Source organism: Nothobranchius furzeri, chromosome 17 (genome assembly GCF_043380555.1).
Source record: "Nothobranchius furzeri strain GRZ-AD chromosome 17, NfurGRZ-RIMD1, whole genome shotgun sequence".
In the NCBI taxonomy this organism is placed as follows: Eukaryota; Metazoa; Chordata; class Actinopteri; order Cyprinodontiformes; family Nothobranchiidae; genus Nothobranchius; species Nothobranchius furzeri.
The window spans coordinates 32,346,344-32,367,962 of NC_091757.1; the positions used below are offsets into that span (position 1 = coordinate 32,346,344).

The window sequence follows — 21,619 nt, forward strand, 5'->3', positions numbered from 1 at the left end:
AAGAAGCCGGCAGCTGTCGGCGAAACCGTAGCTACAAACAGGTAAACAAAACTGTTTCTGTGTTTAAAAAAGAACGAAAGCATGGATCTAATTGATTTGTTTAAAAAAAATCATGCTTCCTTTTGACTGACAGAATGCATTATGAGTAGCAAACATTTGAATGACCATTCATTGCGATATTTATCTGTTCTTTGCGATATGCATATTGTGCATGCTGATACTGTGATAACAATACATTTACGATATATTGTGCAGCCCTAATCTAAATCATAATATTTTGTATGGTTACAAATTATGACAATGCATTTAGATTTTCTGGTGTTCACAATAATTTATTAGTTGATTAAAAAACACAGTAAGAGCTTATTCTTTACACTAATAAATGCTGCTAACGTCAAGCTGCAGAACAGAGCATTTTAGAGAATTACTACTATCACAACATTCCTTGAAAAAATTGTGACAGATTAGAGGAAAAATGACTAAAGTTTGACAACAAGTAAAAGCTAGCGAGCACTAGCTAACACTCCTAATGTCTCATGTAAATAACCACTGAATTGTGTATAAATATCTGTGAAATGATTCAGTTACAGCAGCATAAATGTTTGTAAGATGTGTTTGAATACCCTTGTGATTATTTTTCTCTTGTTTTAGGACAGCAGCAATCTTCTTGTTTCCATGTCCTGCTTAGACTAGCCGTTTGCATGTCAATCCAGTCACAACTAATATCTGTTTCTACAAACTGAGGTTATTTGAAAGCTTTCAACATAAGGATGAATATTAATTGTTCTTAAACATTACCCAGGAAACCTGCTTCAAACACCTCTCTAAAGTCCAGTATGTATACCCAAACATCAAATGGATAAATAATGGCAATGTTTTCATTTCTCCATCAGAAACCCAGAAAGGCCTTGAGTAACTAAAGACACCAGCTGAAAAGCAGACATCCCACTGCCTCCATCAATAAAGTTCACCAACAGTTCTCCTTTTAATAAATGATGACCTCTACAGATTTTATTGGAACATCTGCAAAATGCATTTCTCTGCCCTTGAATCCCAGATGTGAAAGCAACGTATGGATTACACATGCAAGTTCCATGCTGATTAATATAAACATGGACAGATTTTGAGATTTTACAAACTCTGAAAAGAAAGAAAATCCACGTAAATAATCTGCAACAATAAATGGATTGAAACTAGGATTGAATGTGAATATTTAAGGTGGTCTAGAACTTTACAAGTGTTGCATTAATATAAAAATCAAACACCCCAAACACAACTGTAAATGATACCGTGTCTACGAACAGTGTGATATTTAAAGTAGTCGGGGCTAGAGCTGCTGCTGAGCGACGCAGTCCTGAGATGTGGAATGCAAACAGAAGCCTGGCAGAGTTCTGTTTATGTTCTCTCCCTCCTGCACACTGCCTGTTTTCTTTATTGACTCGACAACTGGCCTTGTGCTCAAGCTCCGAGGGTGTGTGTGTGTGTGTGTGTGTGTGTGTGTGTGTGTGTAATTTTGATCTCATTCCACGCCTTGGGTAAAGCCCTGCCAATTCTAAGGTGCATGTCCTCGTTTCCGACCCACTGACAAAATGGCCCCTCTGAAATGAGCTGTGTGGCCTGTTTGCAGAAGAGGAGCAGATGCATTTTATTACCTTTGATGTGTGAGTGAAAAAGCTGCAGATTAGGTAAACAAAAAAGGAAAAGGATGTACGTGCTTTCAGCAAAAAGAAAATGGACCAGTTCTGACTATAGCTCTTTGACAGATGTGTGAGTCCGATCACTCCGGGTGACGGAGCTTAACGTGTCCCTGCAGATTTTACTGCACCAGCCATGTTACCTATCCCTTCTTATATCCTGTTTCATTTCAAACACATTCCTCCTTTTCACACTGCTGAGCACACAGCTTCTATGCTGACTTTTATAGGCATTCACAAGATTCAGAAAGAGTCTCTGAGCCGGCATCAAGTTGGGTCTGTTCAATAGTGATGATGATTTCCACAGAAGCGTAAAAACTGAGCTCAATTCAACAAGGTGTTTTTTCTCTATTTTATATAATTATATGCTGCTACATCTTATTTTTATGTTTCTCACATACATTACACTAACTTGTAGTCTCCAGTTATATTTTTCCGATCAGGAGTTTTCATATTTTGGATAAAACCTGTTTTTACTGACTTCTACAGAAGGCTTCTAACATCGGGGGGCATTTCCCACCAACGGATCAATATTCTTTTCTGATGCCTTTAGTTTACCTGCTGTTCTCATCCCCAAACATTCTGCAAACTGGTCTAAATCACATCAAATATTAACCAGGAGAATACAAACATAAATGTGTATACCTCGTGTTTTATATTCACTTTAAATGATCACAAAAAGAAAGTGAAACTTGGTTATCATTGCAAGTGTTCCACCTGATGTTAGCAGAGCTCCAGAAAAACAAGTATGACCTTTACCTGTCAGCTCCAGCTATGTGTCCAGGGATCCAACTAACCCAGATTCAGACTGTATTACTGCACAAACAGCCCCGTCAGGTCTGTCGTTTATGCTACACAACATCTCTGCAGCATTGATTTTAGACCAATCGAAGATATAGATCAGCATAGCCAGCCACAGTTCCTTCAATACTTAAATAAGATAGCTAACAGGCTTCCATTATTGTATCCTAACACACCTTTTTAAACGTATGTTTACAGATTTGATCAACTGTAGATTGTTTCTATGCAGGAGCAGCAGATCACTCAGGTGACCCCCGTAATAAGAAAGCACATCAAGAGAAAATGAAAGGAAGATGTTGCAGAGTCAGAGCAGGAACAAGGAATGTGGTAGAGATGGGGTGTTTCTCAATGCCAAGGAACCTTGCCTTGATGTCTTGGCCCTGCCCCGGTTGCCGAGGAGATACGTTATCAGGAGCTGCCAAGACATGTTCCAATGTTCATGTTCTACCGAGGCGCGTGTTCTCCATTTGGTAGCCGTTTAACTAGCTGAGCAAGGATACACGGGAGGTGTCTTGTAGCCTAGCCTTGGTCAAAAATTACCCAGAATACACCGCAGTATTTTCAAAAGGACGGCGGATCAGAAGTCAGCAGCTGCTTCTGGGACAATTTTCAAGTTTAAAAGTAGGTCAACTAATTAAAAATGTATTTTTAGATCCAAAGAAGTTATCTATGGTTGGTTAGTAGCTTAGTAGCTGTAGCTTCGTTGGCTAGCGGGTAGTAGTAACTCATTTATAAATTGAACATAAACAAATACACAATTTAAAAAGTTAAATGTATATATTTATACTGAAATTAATATGTATAAAATATAACGTTATCTCCCATGTCACATGACGTTACGTGACCGCCATGGAAGCCGCGGTCACGTGATGCAAGTCTGTTCCAGTTAACCGTTTTCTTTGACCAAGGAAGGACAGTGTCCTTGTAAGCAAGGCGCCGAGGCCAGGCGCCTTGACATTGAGAAACACCCAAGGTTAAAGAATTTGTTTGAGTTATGGTGCCTGAAGATACGAGGCCACTCACCAATAAAATGTCTGAGCTTGACGCTGTCAGACTCGAAAACTGGGTTCTGGAGTAAGAGCTTTTATTACACATACGGTTGGCTGAAAGCGGTACTGGAAAGGCTGACGGATGAGGTCTGAGGAGGAAAGGTGGAGGTTTAGCTGTAGTAGCTTTGGAATACTCTGATCATGGATCACGGTGGAACGATGACTGAGTGAAGAGCTGGTGTGGCGTCTTCCATATATAGACATGGATTGACGCAGGTGCAACATGGAGGGAATCCCCGCGAGGGGCATGCTGGGTAATGTGGTCCAAGACTGAAGCCGGTCAGCTGGGAGAACCCGGCCTGGGGGCTTGGACTCTGACAGACGCCAACACGGAGGGAATGGAGTTTATTGTGTTTCACTGAGACGTGGCAAAAGGGGGGTATTCGCGGGACTCTGATGGTTTTCAGGGACTTTGAGGCATTACACGGCTTCATTCAATTCCACTGAAGATAATGGTCTTTCATGTACATTTCTATTTAAAAATATACTAGCTTTGTCTAACACAAGCATAAAAAATCAGAAAATTTGTTTGAATGATTTAGTCAAATCCAGAAAATACAATCAAATCAAAACCAGTCACACAGCTGAATTATGAGAGGATCTCACCCATAAACAACCATTAACACCAGCCCTGCCTCACCCAGAGCGTCAGCGTTGACAAACTCCTGCACTGGTTCAGACTCAACCAGTGAAGTGCAGATTGGAGAGCGTGAGCTTCGTTTTGACAGGAAAGCCAAGCATGGCAGCTCAAACCAGAGTTGTCAGGCAGAAATCCTGCAGACGGTGAGCGGAGCAGAAATGGCAGTGGGAAACAGAAATTCCACGTTGCATAACCAGCCTCTTATCTAAGCACTATTATCTTGGCTGAGGTTTGCTGTACGGCTGCCAAGGCTATCAAACAAAAACACTGCAGCAGCAGTCCTTATTTGGCTTCTCCTGCACACACACAATCAACATATCAACAAACAATAAGCTTCAATAAACCACAGCCTCAAATATCACTGCATAATAACTCAGACAGGGTGCTGAGCAACTGTTGTCGGCATCACTTGGTCTAAAGAGACAATTCCCCTCTGAGCTGGGATTGATAGCAAGTGCTGGTAGCAGAGGAGCATGTCGACAACTGTTAACGCTAATTACTTTCACACCAAGAGCGATCTCTTAGTGAAACATGCAGAAAGACTCTGTGCTATGTCACGACTGTGTGAGTCATGCCTTTGAAAACGAGGCCCTCCTTCCAAACATGACCACATGGACCGGAGGATGATTAATAAACTGTTTTTGCTAACTGGAGGTTTGCGTCAGCATGATCATGTTGCTGAATCATCCTTTGAGGATCCCAAAAGCCTTAAACCAGATGATCTGAAGTGGTCTCCTAAATGTAAGCCAGTTTTATCCAAGCTGCAGCGATTTTCACCGTCCTGTGGTGTTTTAATTTCTACGATACTTGAAATCACTAACCACCAACAGTAAGCTTCAAAACTGAACTGGAAAACATGAACTGGTATTTAGCTCTGCGGCATTCTGGGACAAACTCCATATGAAAGGTGCTCCAGTTACCTGGAACGCTGGTTCATGATGCTTGTGCCCCTGACAGACACGCACTGCGCTCCATTATTCAAATGGTAACTGATCGAGTCATGAGTGTGTCACTCCACCGAGACACTTATGTTGGACATAGTAACACACATATCACTTTCACTGAGGCGGGATGAAGGTGATGTCATAACACATATATAAAACAACGTTAGGGCTGCACAATATATCGCAAATATATCGTTATCACAATATCAGCATGCACAATATACATATCGCAAAGAACAGATAAATATTATCATGAATGGTCAGCTCAAATGGTTGCTACACATAATGCATTCTGTCGATGTGAAAGCATGATGTTCTTTTAACAAATCAAATAGAGCTCCTCACCTATTTGGCCAACTGGATGGTTCTCATAGGTTAGATGCCCGACCCCGAGGTGGACGGCACTCTGATGGTTAGCAAACACCTGAGTTAGCTCTGTTCTGCTCTTTCTGCTGATTCTGCTTTTCCCGGGATCCACTGATTTCCTTTTCTTTTCCCCTTTCCTCACATCTTTAGCTTCTCTCATTTTTATGATTTTTAGTCATTTTTTTATTTCTTTGTTTTTGATTATTTTTGTTCCTGAGTAAAGTTTTCATTTATCGCAAGTAATATCGTCATCCGATATTAATCACTGTTATCGAATATCGCAGGTTTTCCTAATATCGTGCAGCCCTAAACTACATAATGTAAAACATGCAACAAGTGATTTGTTTACTTTTATTTAGGACTAAATAGCAAATACTTGTCATGTTTCTATAATAATCTCTGAGAAAAATCTGATAGAAATCCAGAAGAGGCTACTATGGTGTTCTGCTGAGCTGTGGTGGCCTCACGGAGGGGGCCATCGGCTTGAACACTGTTTCTAACCACTTAAACATTCTCCCTCTCCTGATAACAACACTTTACTTTTTTTTGACATTGAATGTGCTACTACTAGTTTACCCATTTAATTATAGATTCACTAGGATAAATACAATGAAGTTTATCTCTCAACAAATAGAATATTTACTATGAAATCACAATATAACTACAGAAATATTACTTGGTATATATGTTGTGTGTGTGTGTGTGTGTGTGTGTGTGTGTGTGTGTGTGCGTGCGCGCGTGCGTGCGTGCGTGCGTGCGTGTGTGTGTGTGTGTGTGTGTGTGTGTGTGTGTGTGTGTGTGTGTGTGTGTGTGTGCTCTGTCTTCTCTATCCCCAGTGAGTCGTGGCGGATGGCTGCTTATACTGAGCCAGGATCCTCTGGAGGTTTCTTCCTGTTAAAAGGGAGTTTTCCTCTCCACTGGCGCTAAATGCTTGCTTAGTGGGAGGACTGCTGTAAAGTCACTGACACTAGTCAGTGACTTGATGCAATTTGCTGGGTTCCTTATATAAGAAACTTTTTACTGATTGGCTTAATGAACTGACCTGTATTGGAATGTTTACTATGTGAAGTGCCTTGAGACGACTCTTGTGATGATTTGGGGCTATATAAATAAACTTGAATTGAATAGAAAAACAGCTGATGTTTTACTAAAAGGTTTACAGGAGTTGTGGGGTAAAGGGTTGTATGGTCATGCTCTGCCACCCCACACTGTCTCTGGAAATTCATTTCAGGGAGTTTAAACTACCAGAAAAACACAATAAATCCCACTGACTTACTGAAAATGTAGCATTCCCTATTGTCGATACCAATGATCGGTGAGCACTGGGTAAAATGTAAATCAATCCTGTCTGAGTAACACAAAAATAAACACCAACTCTATCCAAAGTTGATTTTTATGCAACCCATCTGTGTTTTTCCTCCCGAGTAGCTGAGCCGATAAATGAGAGAAATCCCTGATTTGTCGTAGCTTGACAAGACCGACTGCAATATTTTCATCTGCTTCCATTCACCACCACTGAGTCTGACGAATGGAAGCGTGCTTGTTAGCTTGATATAAATATTTACAGCAAAGCAACGTGTTGGTTTATTAAAAGTATTTGTGTGATGGAAGCGTTTTAGCTGACAGCTGCAGCAGCGCAATTAAGTCTCCTGGAGAATGCCACCAACTGTTTTATAAGCTTGAACATACAGAAAATTACATTTTTATTTTGTTTCCATCTGTCATCAAGGTCATCATGCTACTGCTGCATGCATGACGTGCACGCACACTGGCCACTTCATTAGATACACAGCTTTTTTGCTGTTCTCTATGCTTCCATAACTCTTCGTGTCACAGACTGTGTCCAAATTCAGGGGCTGCTTCCTTCAAAGGACCCGACGCACTCGGTCAATCTAGGCCGGGTCTTTTGTTGACCACAAGTGTGCCCGAAGGATTTGTTAAGAATATTGTCTCAAGTTCATTTCTTCATATCGGCACCATGGTGTCAGATTGACCTGTATGAAGAAGTTTGGCCTGCAAGCTAAAAGTTAACTTCTGGTCATTTTTGATGAAAAATCAAATAGCTGGTCATAAAATTATGGGAGAATTGTAACACCACGCATGGTTTCAGAAGTTCACACGATAACAAGCAAGGAGAAAGACTGTGTTTGTTACAAATTAAGCTACAGGAAATCTGCATGTGACTTTATTTTGAAAGTTTCCATTTGTTTTACACGCATTTAGTGTTTAACTTTCTGTCTGGTCTGATCTGATCCTCGGTGTTTGACGTGTTCTGGATGCATAGAGTGTAAAAAAAATAGACTGGAAACATAAACATGTCCTTATGCTTCTGGGACGTGTCGAAAACGTGACACCTCGCAGCTGGTGGAAAGGAACCCGTCCACAATAACAGCAGCTAACCGTTGTATGGCTGTTTCTCGATGGTAAGAAGTAATGATAAGTTTGCCATGCCTGAAAAAAGGTTCAACAACATTTAAAAACGGTTCCAGGTGCGATGATGATAAATCAGATCCTTCGGCAAATGCTTCAGAGTTTCTGTGGTTTTATGTTAAAATACGTTTTGTGCTCGGAAGTGAAATCTATATTCTAGTAAGTTAGCATCACTGGTTGCAGGAGACTTCAGTTGGAATCCCTATTGAAAACTTTTCCACATTCACACACAACACAGTCATGGCAGTCACCAGACCTTTGTGCTGAATGGGTCCAAGGCTGGAAAAGAAAAGGTAAGACCTGCACTCGCACGCAAACAACATGTCGGAAAGGGATTTGAGAGATGTGAAGGCTGAAGCAAGCCAGGCTCTCGGAGCTCCCGCTTTCCTCTCCGTCAGCGAAGGACGCGGCTGAAAGGGAAAACAGCCATTACTTAATGAGCCACTTAAAGGCTGCCCTCTCTATTTAGCTTTCATTATTTTTATGGTAAATCCTTCACAGCCTTCGTCTGCTAGTCATTCACTCAGAGTGTCTGTGGCCAAGTACTGCATTATATATAAACAAAAAAATCACAGGGCTGGGAAATGCCTCAGCTGACTGACAAATATGATTACAGCCAGTTTATATCCAAATCAGTCCATTTTCTTCCTGCTCAAATGAAAAGAGTCTTGTTAACATTGCTTAATAATGTGTTCTGGTGAGGAACTGGAATTGGGTTGTGAAAGGTGAATTGGGGGGGGGGGCAAATCAGCTGAAGATAATTACGAAGCAAACCTTCTAACAGTGCATCCCATAATCCATCGTGGGATCACAGACAGCATCTTAATCACAGGATAATAACTTCCTGTCATTCACCACCATACAAGCAGTGAGACAGGAAGAAGGCAGACGGCTCAGGACGACAGGCAGGAAATGGATCTATATGTACGCACCAAGCTACACACATGCTTCTGTGAGCCACTTAATATGTGTCAGATAGTGGATCCGTGTCTCAGTTATTCCTCACAAGCCGTTGAGAGAAACAGGCTCATATTCTGACTAATATCCTCTCTAAAGGCTGCTGGATTGGGTCTGACCGTACTTCAAAGCAGAGAGGTCTCAGCAGGGAAAGCCGGCACAAATCCAACTCTTCCTCAACCTTTACAAATTAAGAAAAACACAAATACATCTATTAACACTAGATCACTAGAAAATATTTTGAAGAAATGGCTTGGAAGCATTTCCACCACTTATTCAGAAACTGTCAAGAACAAGCTGGCACCGCCTGTGTGCTCAGTCTGTGGCTTTCTCTGCAGTCGTCTTAGCCGAGGGATGAAAAGTTTTCTTGTAAACAAACCAAAAATTAATTGTTTGTTTCCTGGAAGAGCAGCAACTATGTCACACAAAAGCTCTTTTTTGGTAAATACTTTCACACGAACACGGCTGAAAAACAACTCCTTGCTAACGGCGTTCATGGCTGCCTTTATCGGCACATTTGTATGCAGCGAATCGACAAACTGAGCTGAGTAGCATGAAACATGAGTGGGTGTTAGATTCAAATGTAATTAGGACCCACTAGTAGAAACAGATCAATTTATGCTGCTTTAACCATCTTGAGTCAAGGTTGCAAACAAAACTGCAGTTACCAGTTAATGTGTGACTTTAGTTAGTTAGGCCTACGATCAAGTCTGATGAGAAAAGTATTCTTTAAAGAGACAATGTGTAGTTTTTCACCATTAATCTCTGGAAATATCCATAGAAACTTTGAAAATTAATAAAATTAAATATTGGTAGCTTTGTAGCATATAACCGTAGAAATTGGGACACCATGTTAGACAGCATGTTTCCTTCTGGCCGGGTCCTGCGCCTGCCGATGACATCACAATGACCTACAGAAGTTACGTTACCACGTTCAAATTCATTTAGGCAGTAAGAAATATGAATTTAGTAACAAAGCTGCTAAACTCTGTCCAAAGCACATGTAAAAGAACAGAATCTAAAAGAGATGCAATACATTTTGGCCGAGTGATATTGCTGTAGGATGACGACGTCATCGGCGGGTGCAGGACCCCTCTGCTTCCTTGTCAGTGTTGCAGAGCCCTGCTCTAACATAATTGGAGTTTTGAACATGCTTAAATCATTTGCAAGACAAATTTTCTTTCACAACATTACAAATAGCTGTCTAGAACCTTCTGAAGAGACAGCTTTGGGAAGGATTGGTAACGACATTGCAATACAAATTAGAGTGTAACACTTTTTAGACTTAATTGCAATATTCAAATTCAAAGATACTTTATTAATCCCAGAGGGAAATTAGTGTGAATATGTACATTGTCATTATTACACAGTGCCAGCACAGGGAATTATGTTAGAACTTGAAACTCGTGGTTTTTGAGCTTTTCACAGCCCACAGAGATAAGAACCTTACTGGAAAATCATGATTATTTTCCACTAAACGCTCCATACTTCTCATACTGAAGGTGCTGTTTCACAGAACAGGAAAAACATGTATTTTGTATTGTTGTGTAGACACAACGTCCATGTTTGACACAAGGTTTGGCTGTTGGTGACGGTAGTCCTTCCAGACCCACATCATCACCCTTCCACACCAGATTCATGTTGAGTGGATCTATTTGGGTCACCGGTCGATGGTTTCAACAGAAGCATGAACGAGGTTTTAGTGTGTGTGTGTGTGTGTGTGTGTGTGTGTGTGTGTGTGTGTGTGTGTGTGTGTGTGTGTGTGTAAAGGCTTGTGAACGTGACTGTGCATTTATCAACCACACTGTTGCCTACTGCGTGTGACAGAGAGCTGAGGCCCGGGGATGTCCCACCAGCGTTAAGAGAGCGCTCTCTGTGGGACGCAACAGCCAATGAGCAGCCGAGCCTCGGGGGGCTGCCTTGTTAATTAAAGCCGGAGTTGTTTGTCAGCCCCAGCATATGATGCACAGTGCTATCTCTGTCAGGGGAGCGTGAAAACACGAAGCAAAATTGCTGCAACCCCTGCAACAAATCTGCTGCCTCACCATGGAGGCAAGCTATCTCTCCACAGCAAAGGCTCCCTGTGTCAGGATCCGTTTGCACCGTGTTCCCCAGTAACAGTGTGCTTGGCCATCAAATAAGGTGTGAAATTATCGGATCGTCAGACAATTTTCAGTCTAACCAATTTAAAGGAATCCTGACACTGAGTTTAAAGGATATCAGCTCAATTGAGCAGAGGTGCAGCCGGGGCGGCGTGCCACTCTTTTATCTGCAGAAAGTAATGCTGCTAGCTGAGCTGTAAGCTTCAATGTAGATGATAATAATAAGTGGTGTTATCTGAGTGCGAACAATAAAGTCAATATTTTAAGTGGAAATGTGCTTTTACTGCTGCTCCCACGAGGACATCAGAGCATCTGACAAAATGTAAGAAAACATCTTTGTGTCTGGAATGCAGCTGGCTCAGATCCACGTAGCAACGCGCAGGCTGAGAGAGCACAGCAGCGACTCGCGGCTTCCAAAACAACGACCTCCAAGCTTCCCCCGGGCAAGGAGCTTCATCTCCCCGTCCTGCACAGGAGAGAGCTGCCTTACTGGCCAACGGCAGATGACGCTCAGCATCTAAAACTGCAGGGAAATGCAGCCGTGGATGGGGTGGGGGGCAAGAAGAACATCTCATGATGAATAAAAACGCAGACTACAGCTTTTGTCATATGAGCTCATTTTCTGCACGAATTCCTGCCCTATTGGCCTCCTGACCCTGGCTCGGTTGTAATGTTACTAAATCGACTTAAATCCCCATTAGAGTGAATTTAGAAACTGTGGAATGAAAAGCCCAAACAAATCTGTAAATTCATGTTAAAGCAGATGAACAGAAGGATTGTGGCTTAACGAGTGGGGATTTGCCTCTCCATAGTCACACACACACACACACACACACACACACACACACACACACACACACACACACACACACACACACACACACACACACACACACACACACACTCAACAAAGCAAATAAAACACTATTCATACTGTGACAGATGGATAATTGTGTCGTTTTATTATCTGCTCACTAGCCTGATCCCCACAGGGACACCTCTAAAAGGCTTTGAGTTTTAATTGTTTTACTGCAGCGCTGTAAGGTCCAGGAAGTGTCCAGGAAATTGGTCCTCCAGAAACTCAAACAGCGTCCAAATGTGGATCATTCTCATAAAATGGTCTAAATTGCTCACTTTTTATTGAGCTGTCTCACTGCAGAGAGCAAAACATTTTCTAAGCTGCGCTCTATAAGAGAAATAATACCGCACAAACTGCAGCTGAACCCCTTCTCTCATCCAAAAGCCCACAGAAGCAGGCTGCCTGTGTGTGAATCATCACTAAATCATCCCCAACATTTTTTTTTCTAATCGTTACAAGATGCCTCTGACAAAGCACCGCGGCCAAGTGGATGCAGTGAGTCTGCACAGGTAAGGTAAGCCGCTTTTCCACCACAAACCAGAGGATTCAAAGCAAATAAACATGACGTAATCTAATGCAGCCGTGGCAGCAAATTGCTTTCAGCTGTGATGAAATGGGTTATGAGGAGCAGTGGAGACCAAGTACGGGCTACGTCTTCATCCCGGGAGTTTGATCCCATCAGTGCAGAGCTGGAATATCAACAACGCCAGCTAACGGAGGGCATTTAGAGTCAAAGTGCTCCGAGGAAACCCATAAACACACAGATCATAAGCAGACAGCTCTGTAAAAAGCAAACGCGCTCAAAGGAAATGACAGTAACCCAAAGTTGACACGGACTTAATGAGATATGCTCTTCCTAAAGTGATTTAAAGAAAAGAAAAACAGATTATAGGAGATTACAAATGTAATATTAAATGTAAGCAGATGTGGGTGTTTCAGGGACTGAATCTGTGACTTCTACAGCTCTGAACAATCTATGTGATTGCTGTTTTCATTAAAACACTCTACGAAATAAAGTGTTGAATTTACGTAACCAAGTTATGTCAACTGGTTCCACCAAACTGATTAATACATGTTTAACAAAACAACTTATAACAATGTTTATTACTCTTTAAGCAGCTAGGTTTAATGGATCTAGTTGTTATAACTTGGTTAATTGAATTCATCTGTTAATTTCTTCTGGTGCAGATGTTCTTTTTTCCAACCAGATTTTCAGAGTGCATTTTTAGGAATTTTAAGGATTACTCCAAACTAGAAACTGATCATGTTTGAGCTACAGGCTGGACGAAAACTCCCAGACTAGCAAACAACTGCAATCCAGCAACTTCTGCTCCATCAGGGGGAAATTTCAGCAACAACATGATAAAAAGCTATAAAATAATCATATGGTTATTATTTCAAGACAAAATATTTACTTAGTTAAAACTAAGACCGAAAGGAATCCTCAAATGGTTCCATTCATTAAATTTCTCAAATCTTTTTTTACTTATTCACACCAATTTGTTGGAGAGCGTAACAGCGTCGCCGCCATATTGGATGGGTCTCCTCACTCTCCAAAGTCAATGCAGTGTGGGGAACTAAGCCCGTTTTAGTGCAGCATAAGGTTGCAACAACCAGCGCACTATTGAAAACAGATTCCGTTGGATCACTACTGACTTTTCTAGATTACCTGCTATTTTATATTTTAAACACTTATTTTGTTGAATTATGTTTATATTTTAATTATCATTCCACAGATGTGTCTGATTTTGTGAAAAAGCTTGATAACTGGGGCGAATGGAGACGCATCAAAGATGGCGGACGGCCACTACGGCAACTCCAATAGGCAGCGTCAGTCCACGGGGCGTCTACACATATATGTCTGTGGTTGCTACGAGTCTGCTCCACACCACAACCATCTATGGCAAGTCGTTGTAGTATGTAATTTGCAAACGCTTCTGTCTTTGAATACAATTTAGACTAGATTATTTTTCCAACCTGTACACAATTCAATAGATATGCCATGGTTACCAGTAGAAATGAATTATTAGCATTTCCAGCAGCTTACTACTGAACATGTTAATGAAATAATTAAATTCTACTGATATTAGTTCAACTGTGGATATATTTAGATGTTATTTAGACTAAGATGAGTGATTAATACAAAACTAAATTTTAATTAAATGTATGTCAATTTTGTTTGTTTTAACTATAAATATCAGCTGGGAAAGAGGGAATTAGACAACACCATTTTAACACACATTAGTGAGCTTTTAAAAAGAAGATTCTGACATTTCAGCCTCATAATTTAGTTGTTTTATTTAATTTTTTTTGCAGCAGACCACAGTCTGGTTTCACTTGAAACATTGTCAAATAGAATATTTGAAGATTTTGTAAAATATTCTAATACTAAAATATTTGATATCTGCAGCCCAAACTGCTTGCAAACACAAAATTACCATAAAATATGTAACATTTCACTTCAAATCATCCATCCATCCATTTTGATCCGCTTATCCGGAGTCAGGTCGCGGGGCAGTAGCCTAAGGCGAGAGGCCCAGACTTCCCTCTCCCTAGCCACTTGGGCCAGCTCCTCCAGGGGAATCCCAAGGCGTTCCCTGGCCAGGTGAGAGACATAGTCCCTCCACCGTGTCCTGGGTCTACCTTTAGATCTCCTCCCGGTTGGACGTACCCGGAAAACCTCACCAGGGAGGCGTCCAGGAGGTATCCTGACCAGATGCCCGAGCCACCTCAACTGGCTCCTCTCAATGTGGAGGAGCAGCGGGTCTATTCCGAGCCCCTCCCGAATGACCAAGCTTCTCACCCTTTCTGTAAGGGAGAGCCCAGCCACTCTTCGGAGAAAACTCATTTTGGCCGCTTGTATCCGCGATCTCGTTCTTTCGGTCATTACCCAAAGCTCATGACCATAAGTGAGGGTAGGAACGTAGATCGACTGGTAAATCAAGAGCTTCACCTTCTGACTCAGCTCTCTCTTCACCATGACAGACTGGTACAACGCCCGCATCACGGCAGATGCAGCACCAATCCACCTATCGATCTCACGCTCCAGTTTTCCCTCACTCCTGAACAAGACCCCAAGATAATTAAACTCCTCCACTTGGGGCAGGACCTCATCCCTGACCCGGAGACGGCATTCTACCCTTTTCCGAATCAAGACCATGGTCTCATATTTAGAGGAGCTGATTCTCATCCCAGCTGCTTCACACTCAGCTTGTGAACCGTTCCAGCGAAAGCTGAAGATCACGTTCTGATGAAGCCACCAGGACCACATCATCTGCAAAAAGCAGAGACCTGATCCTCAGGCCACCAAAACAGATGCCCTCAACACCTTGGCTGCACCTAGAAATCCTGTCCATAAAGGTTATGAACAGAATCTGTGACAAAGGGCAGCCTTGGCGGAGTCCAACTCTCACTGGAAATGAGCCCGACTTACTGCCGGCAATGCGGACCAAGCTCTGACACCGGTCATACAGGGACCTAACAGCCCATATCAAAGGGCCTGGTACCCCATACTCCCGGAGTACCCCCCCACAGAGCCCCCCAAGGGACGCGGTGAAACGCCTTCTCCGAATCCACAAAACAGGTAGACTGGTTGGGCAAATTCCCACGCACCCTCCAGGACCCCCCTAAGGGTAAAGAGCTGGTCCAGTGTTCCACAGCCAGGACGAAAACCACATTGCTCCTCCTGAATCTGGGGTTCAACAATCCAATGGACCCTCCTCTCCAGAACTCCTGAATAGACCTTACCAGGAAGGCTCAGGATTTTTCAGATTTTTTATAATTTTATAATTAATAATTATTTATATAATATTAAGCACTGTTATCAACAACAAAACATTAGTGCACCTTGTCTTCTCTATTTTGTAAATATTTTGAGATTATTCATAATTGATCCTCATTTAATCTTTAATTTCGTCACACAGAGAATTTCTGTGTTAAATTTTTATGTTTTCAATAATTTTTTATAATCTTAAAGAACAAAGATTAGGAGGAGCTCCATTATACACTGGAATGCAGATTTACCACAGAAACTAATAATTCTTTACACAAAGTCAGATCTTTATAAAGTCAGTCCCCTTTGATCAGACTTCATAGAACCAGTCATTTTGAACTCTGAGGGTGAACGAGAGTTTTTCCATAGCAGAAATGTTTTGAGTCATACATTCTGCAGTAGTTGAAAGATTTGGTGTCAGCCATGTATGAGCTATGACTTTATGGCTTGTGACCTAGGCTAGGTCACCTAGCCTAGAAATCTAGACCAACCGTAGCAGTAACAAAAACATTTAGCTCTGCAGGTCCATCTAGCCACGTAGCCTCAGCAGGTCTACCATTTGGCCTGAACCATTTTAGGTTCGGCCAATCACAGCGCTCTGCGTTTTTTGCAAGACATTGGGTGGGCTTGAGCACCAGAGCTGTGAGGGTGAAAAACTACAAAGATGGTTTTGGCTCAGGAACAGAGCTCATTTGAAACAGCTTTGGCTTCAACTTTGGGCCGTTTAGACGTGCATTTCTTTGAGACATGAGGAGAGAGAGGTTCATTTAGAAACAGGATGTATTTGCTTCTTCTTCTTCTTCTTCTACAATGTACGGTGGACTGCGGTGTTGACTGATTTTCTGATTGGTCCCAGTGCTGTCCAACTGCGTGTTGCGACAGTCTGAAAGACAACCGTAGGCCCAATCCCAATACTCGCACTTGCACCCATCATTTGCGCGTTCCCGGCCAGGGGTGCGAGTGTGTAGGGTGTCCCGATTCTCAAGTGCGGAAGTTGACCACGCCCCCATCGCTCCCTTAATCTGCACTTCATCCCAAGTCCGCAGCGATGCAGACCTCGGGCAAGGGAATTACCCACAAGTCATTGCTGCAGGAGAAAAGGCTCAAGTTCCTTTTTTGAAAATATGTATTTTCTGATCAAATTAGTTAATTTTAGGATGATTAGTTGATTCTCTAAAACTTTTAGACAAAGCCGCAATAAATAAAAATTTATATCAAATAACTGTTTGGCTTTTTGTTTAAAAGTTGTTAATAAAGACTTTTGAAAAAAGTATCACAGCGACCAGTATCCCGGCATGCGTGGCGATCGATGACGCAATGCCCCCTGTCTCAATTCTGCAATTATTTGCACACTTGTGTACTACGCACTCGAAGCCTACTGCGCACTTTCTCCAAGTGCACTTTGTTGAAGTCCGCAGGGCACAATGTGAGTATTGAGATTGCGCCGTAGAGTCCTCCCCATGACCGAGCTCTGTCTTTGGGTCGTGGCCAGACTGCATATTTACATATTTGTTTCACGTGTGTCTCCTTAATCACTTAATGACTCCAGAAACCACATTGGGAAGGGTTCCAGGTGGGTTCGATACCCACAACTACTCTGACTTTGATTAAATCCTGTCTTACAAAAATCTTTTAACTTGAATTTCAAACAATGTGAGCAAACGTAGCACGCAGGACTAATTATGTTTTCCTTCATGAAAGCTTTGTTTCTCAGTGAGATGCTAGGATAAGCATGTTACATGTTGTGCTGAAACCTTTGCTCTACATCAATGATCACAGTTTGAGTAACGTGTGAGATAAATGCACAACCCTGCGGGGTGAAGGAATAATCAAACAATCATCCTTGGATCGGAGCTGTGTTTTTACTTGAAACGCTCGTCCCTGAAGGGCACTGGCCATCAGGTTTAGAGGAGCACACGTCAGCTCCTCTCAGGCTGTGCTGGCTTACAGGAGCATGACGCAATAGGTCAGAGCTACTCCCTGACTGCTGTGTCCTCCTCATAATTGATGAGTAATTAGCACAGGTAGTGTAGGTCATGAGTTCCAGTCAAGCCTACTGTGAATAGATGAAAGCATGAGTCACGGTCTGTGATGCGTTGCTTTCCAGAGGGCACGCGCTTTTATGAGGACATTTCATTCGCAGTGGTGCAGCTTATTAACTGTAAACAAATGTGATTATTGTCATTTACAGTAAACTGAGTAAACAGAAAGCAGCAACACACTCAACTCGTCGACTGAACGGGAACATCTAAAGGGCAGCACGTTGAAAACTGCATGCTACTTCTTTTAATTTCCCCACATCCAGCAGCATCCTTTAATAAGCACACTCCATTTGCATGCAAATCAGACCAATTACCAGCAAGTAGCTGGCATCCGAGTATCGTTTCACATAGAGCCATATCATGGCTCATTTGCTTAGCCTTGAAACATAAGCTTCTATGTACAACAGAGTGCACTGTTATTCCCCGTGTTCACTCAATGTGGATTTAGCACTTGACTAAGAAAACTATTATTGCTGGTAAATGTTTAAAACAGAAATTGGATAATTATCCAGCTTCAGCTTCCCTTAAAACTCAAAGAGGAAACTTTTTTATTCGATAAAGCAGCACATGCACACAACCGTCACCGACAACGTGCACGACTTAAGTGCAGCTTGTGGGCAGAAAAGGACCAAAGGGAGCAAACACCAGAGCACTGCAACAAGTGATGAGAGCATGAGTGTAGAAAGAACAGAGATCTGATGCAAAACAGGAACCACATTGATCAAAACTAATAAATGGACACTAATTGTGACACTAATTCAAGCAATTACCAAGCTGCTGGTTCCCCAAACTCCTCTTAACCCACTTTGAAGACTCTTAGTGCTAAGCTATAGCAATGGGAGCCAATGGAAACTTGTAAAAAGACAAGAACCGGTTCTCAGCCTCCAGTGAGGGTGGATAACAGCACATCTGAATTCCACAAATTTTGGTGACTAAGCACAACGTGGGAATCAATCGTGACTGGATATCACCATCCCTAACTGTAGCATGATTCATGAGCTTTCAGATTAAAGCGTTACCTGGAGCGTGAAGGCTTTGTTTGTTAAAAGCTGTGATTTATAGCTACAAAAGCAGAACTGTCATTTGCAGAAGAATCAGCAGGAAAACAAAGAAATCTAACTTGCTTACCTTGTCACTCTGTCTAACATCCCAAAGAGAGCAAATGTTTGATTTGTCCTTTGCAACATAATGAGACAAAGAAGATAAATAAAGATGGATGTCACAAGGGGAACCTCCTTTCTGCCTGAAATCATCCTCTGACATCCAACATCCCACCGAGCAATGACAGGAACAGACTTATCAGCACATGGTGTATCAGCCTGGAACAGATGAACCCTGCAGAAGGCAGTTTATCAAAAAGGGCACGATGTCAAGAAGACACTGATCGCTCATGGTGAAGACAAATATGAAACAACACTTCAGCCACAAGTGTGAGAAGCATGTCAGTCATCAAACTTGAAGGATAACAAAAGCAGCAGCTCCCAGAATGACAGGACAGTGAAATCATGGAAACCCAGCAGATCAATGGCAACCAAACCAGTAGGAGATGGGGGGTGAAGTTAGACACACCCCTGGACCACCAGATGATTGAAGGAGTCATCTGATGAGTACACTGGTGACGTATTGGACCAGACTCTGCTGCTGGCCTCCAATGGAGGCAGGTAACGATCCAGTTCGGTCTTACCTCCAGACGGTCCAGACTGGTGAAACTGGTGATAGCAAATCCATCAATTATGTCCTCCTCCTGCGAACTGGACTGCCGTCTCTTCCTGCGAGGGGGGCGAGGCGCTCTGGCGGTAGCTGCCGGGCGCGGAGCCTTTTTGCCGGCCAGGGAGGCAGCGTCTCTCCCGGGACTGTGTCCCTCCCTGTCGGAGCAGGAGGAGTTGGGGTCCGGGCTGCGGGCTTCTCTGCTCCCCGGCTCCCGCAACCTCCGCACTCTCTCCCGCTTGGTCCGGCATCTCCGACCCGGTTTCAGTTTTCCATCCATGTTATTGGCAAGAGCCTGCATGCAGTGTCAGTTTAGGGAAAACCAGGAAAAAAGCAAAACGTAACTCCACAGGACGTGCACGCCCACACGCTCGCTGCGCCGCGTAATGACAAATAACACACACTGGACTGAAGATTGGAGACTGCGCGCGCGCGCGTTTGTGTGCGTGTGTGTGTGTGTGTGTACGTGTGGAAATAAGAAAGCGATGCAGCCTTTAAACACTCCGTGACCTTGAGTTTAAATCTACAGAATCTCCAGAACGATCAGCAAATGTTGAAGTATCCCAGAGAAGCGGCGCGCAGCGGCACGGAGCGGCGCGGATCCGCACGGTATTGTCACGAATCCGCACCGTGTCGACGCGGTGTCCGTTAAAGCAGGTGCAAAAAGACCAAACAGTTAAAAATCCACGCATCCCACTCGCCTCGGAACTTTTGTTTTATAACCAGCGACGTAAGAAAAACCAAGCTCGCAGCGTTGTAGCGCAAACAGCGCAGAAAAATCATGTCGCTGGCCGCGCTTCTTCCCTTCCACCACCCCAATCCATGATCCAATAAGGCTGTCAGATAAAAGCTCGAGGTACTACCCGTCCGGAACCAAACGGACAAGAAGGGTTCGTGTTGTCGGGTGAAAGAATAATCCCGCAGGCAACGCGTTGAGTTTCAAAATATCCCTCTGCTCGCTTCGGGAGGAGAGAAGATCCCAAGTCCGAGAGCTACTTCTGCGCAATTTTCCCTAAATGACCCGAACCGTCCGAATAAGCCAAGCATCCAGCGTGAAATCCAACTCCACAAGGCGATGAAGCGCTGTCTTCCAGCTCAGATCATACAGTTTCCTATAAATCCACTCAGTCCGTCCCCTGGCTGCTCAGCGGCTCGTGGTATTTTCAATTCGCATAATAAGGCTTTGATAAGTGTCCTTAAAGCGACAGGAGTGATTAAAATCTTCTCTCCTCGTTCTCATTCCCTTCACCCGAAATTAAGAGACGCACTCGAGCTTCAGAGAACCCACATAACTGACGTATTTCCGCCACTTCTGGCCTACAATTCACCAAAGGAAGTAAGCTGTTGTAAATAAAAGAAAATAAAGAATGAAAGGGGGAAATCATGCTCTCACACTGCTGCTAGAGCCTAACATCATGTGTTTCCCAATAACACAGGGCCAGATTAACACTTTGTTGTACCCTGGGCAACAGTATTCAAGGGCCCCATCATCACGACCCAAGGATCACCATAATATGGTCACATACAGAATATATTACTGTAATATGCAGTAAATATATTCAATACTTGAATGCCTGACATCGCGTAACCCACTCAGGGTAACCTTTGACCCACCTTGTGTGGACTGACCAATGAGGAGAGGGTCTTAACTTGAGGCACTCTCTTCATTGGTCAGTCTTACTCTCAACTGCTCTCAACTGACGTTCAAAGTCATAGGCAGCGACGCATCTCTGTGCAGCGCAAAAGCCCAGGTGGACAGTTTGTTGAATATAGGGTGATCATATTTCCATTTCCTAACAAGAGGACAGGGGATCTGTGCCTATGACGTCACACTATGGCAACGCCACACAAACCACGTTGGGACCCTTTTTTTTTAAAGAACTACATTAATATCAGATTCTGCCAATAAAAGGGCTCTAAAACAATTCATATGTAAATATTTAGCATATTTATTGCAAAATCTAATTTTTCTGCTTTAGTGCTGCAACAAGGTTTTATTAATAATAAATTATTATACCTTTTGTTTTACTACAACATCGGTATGCTTCCTGTGCACAGATTATTAAGGATGCTTGTTTCAGCTGTGAGATTAGACGATAGGATCAATGAAAAAATAAGTTGTCACACACTCCATGGAAACTTTCAGAGAATCCACAAATAGTGGCTTTCAAGAGGCTTCTGGGGAGCCCAGTTATGGGGGTGGGGGGGTGGGGGGGGGGCATTTTGTCTTGGCCCCCAAAATGTCTTGAAACGGCC

At 42.8% G+C, this 21,619-nt stretch overlaps 1 protein-coding gene across 8 annotated transcripts in view; it reads right to left on the reverse strand.

Moving 5' to 3' along the window:
* Positions 1-20,696, reverse strand: part of fbrsl1 (fibrosin-like 1) — a 356,228-nt gene extending 335,532 nt beyond the window's left edge. For 2 of the 8 annotated variants that reach the window (XM_054731288.2, XM_054731280.2), the window contains exon 1: positions 19,341-20,693. In XM_054731288.2, the coding sequence (XP_054587263.2) occupies positions 19,341-19,664 (324 nt within the window). In that variant the 5' untranslated portion in view covers positions 19,665-20,693. Of the gene's footprint in view, positions 1-19,340 lie in introns of all 8 variants that reach the window. The other 6 variants (XM_054731282.2, XM_054731287.2, XM_054731281.2 and 3 more) reach the window with 5 other exon arrangements.
* Between the last annotated feature and the right edge of the window lie 923 nt (positions 20,697-21,619).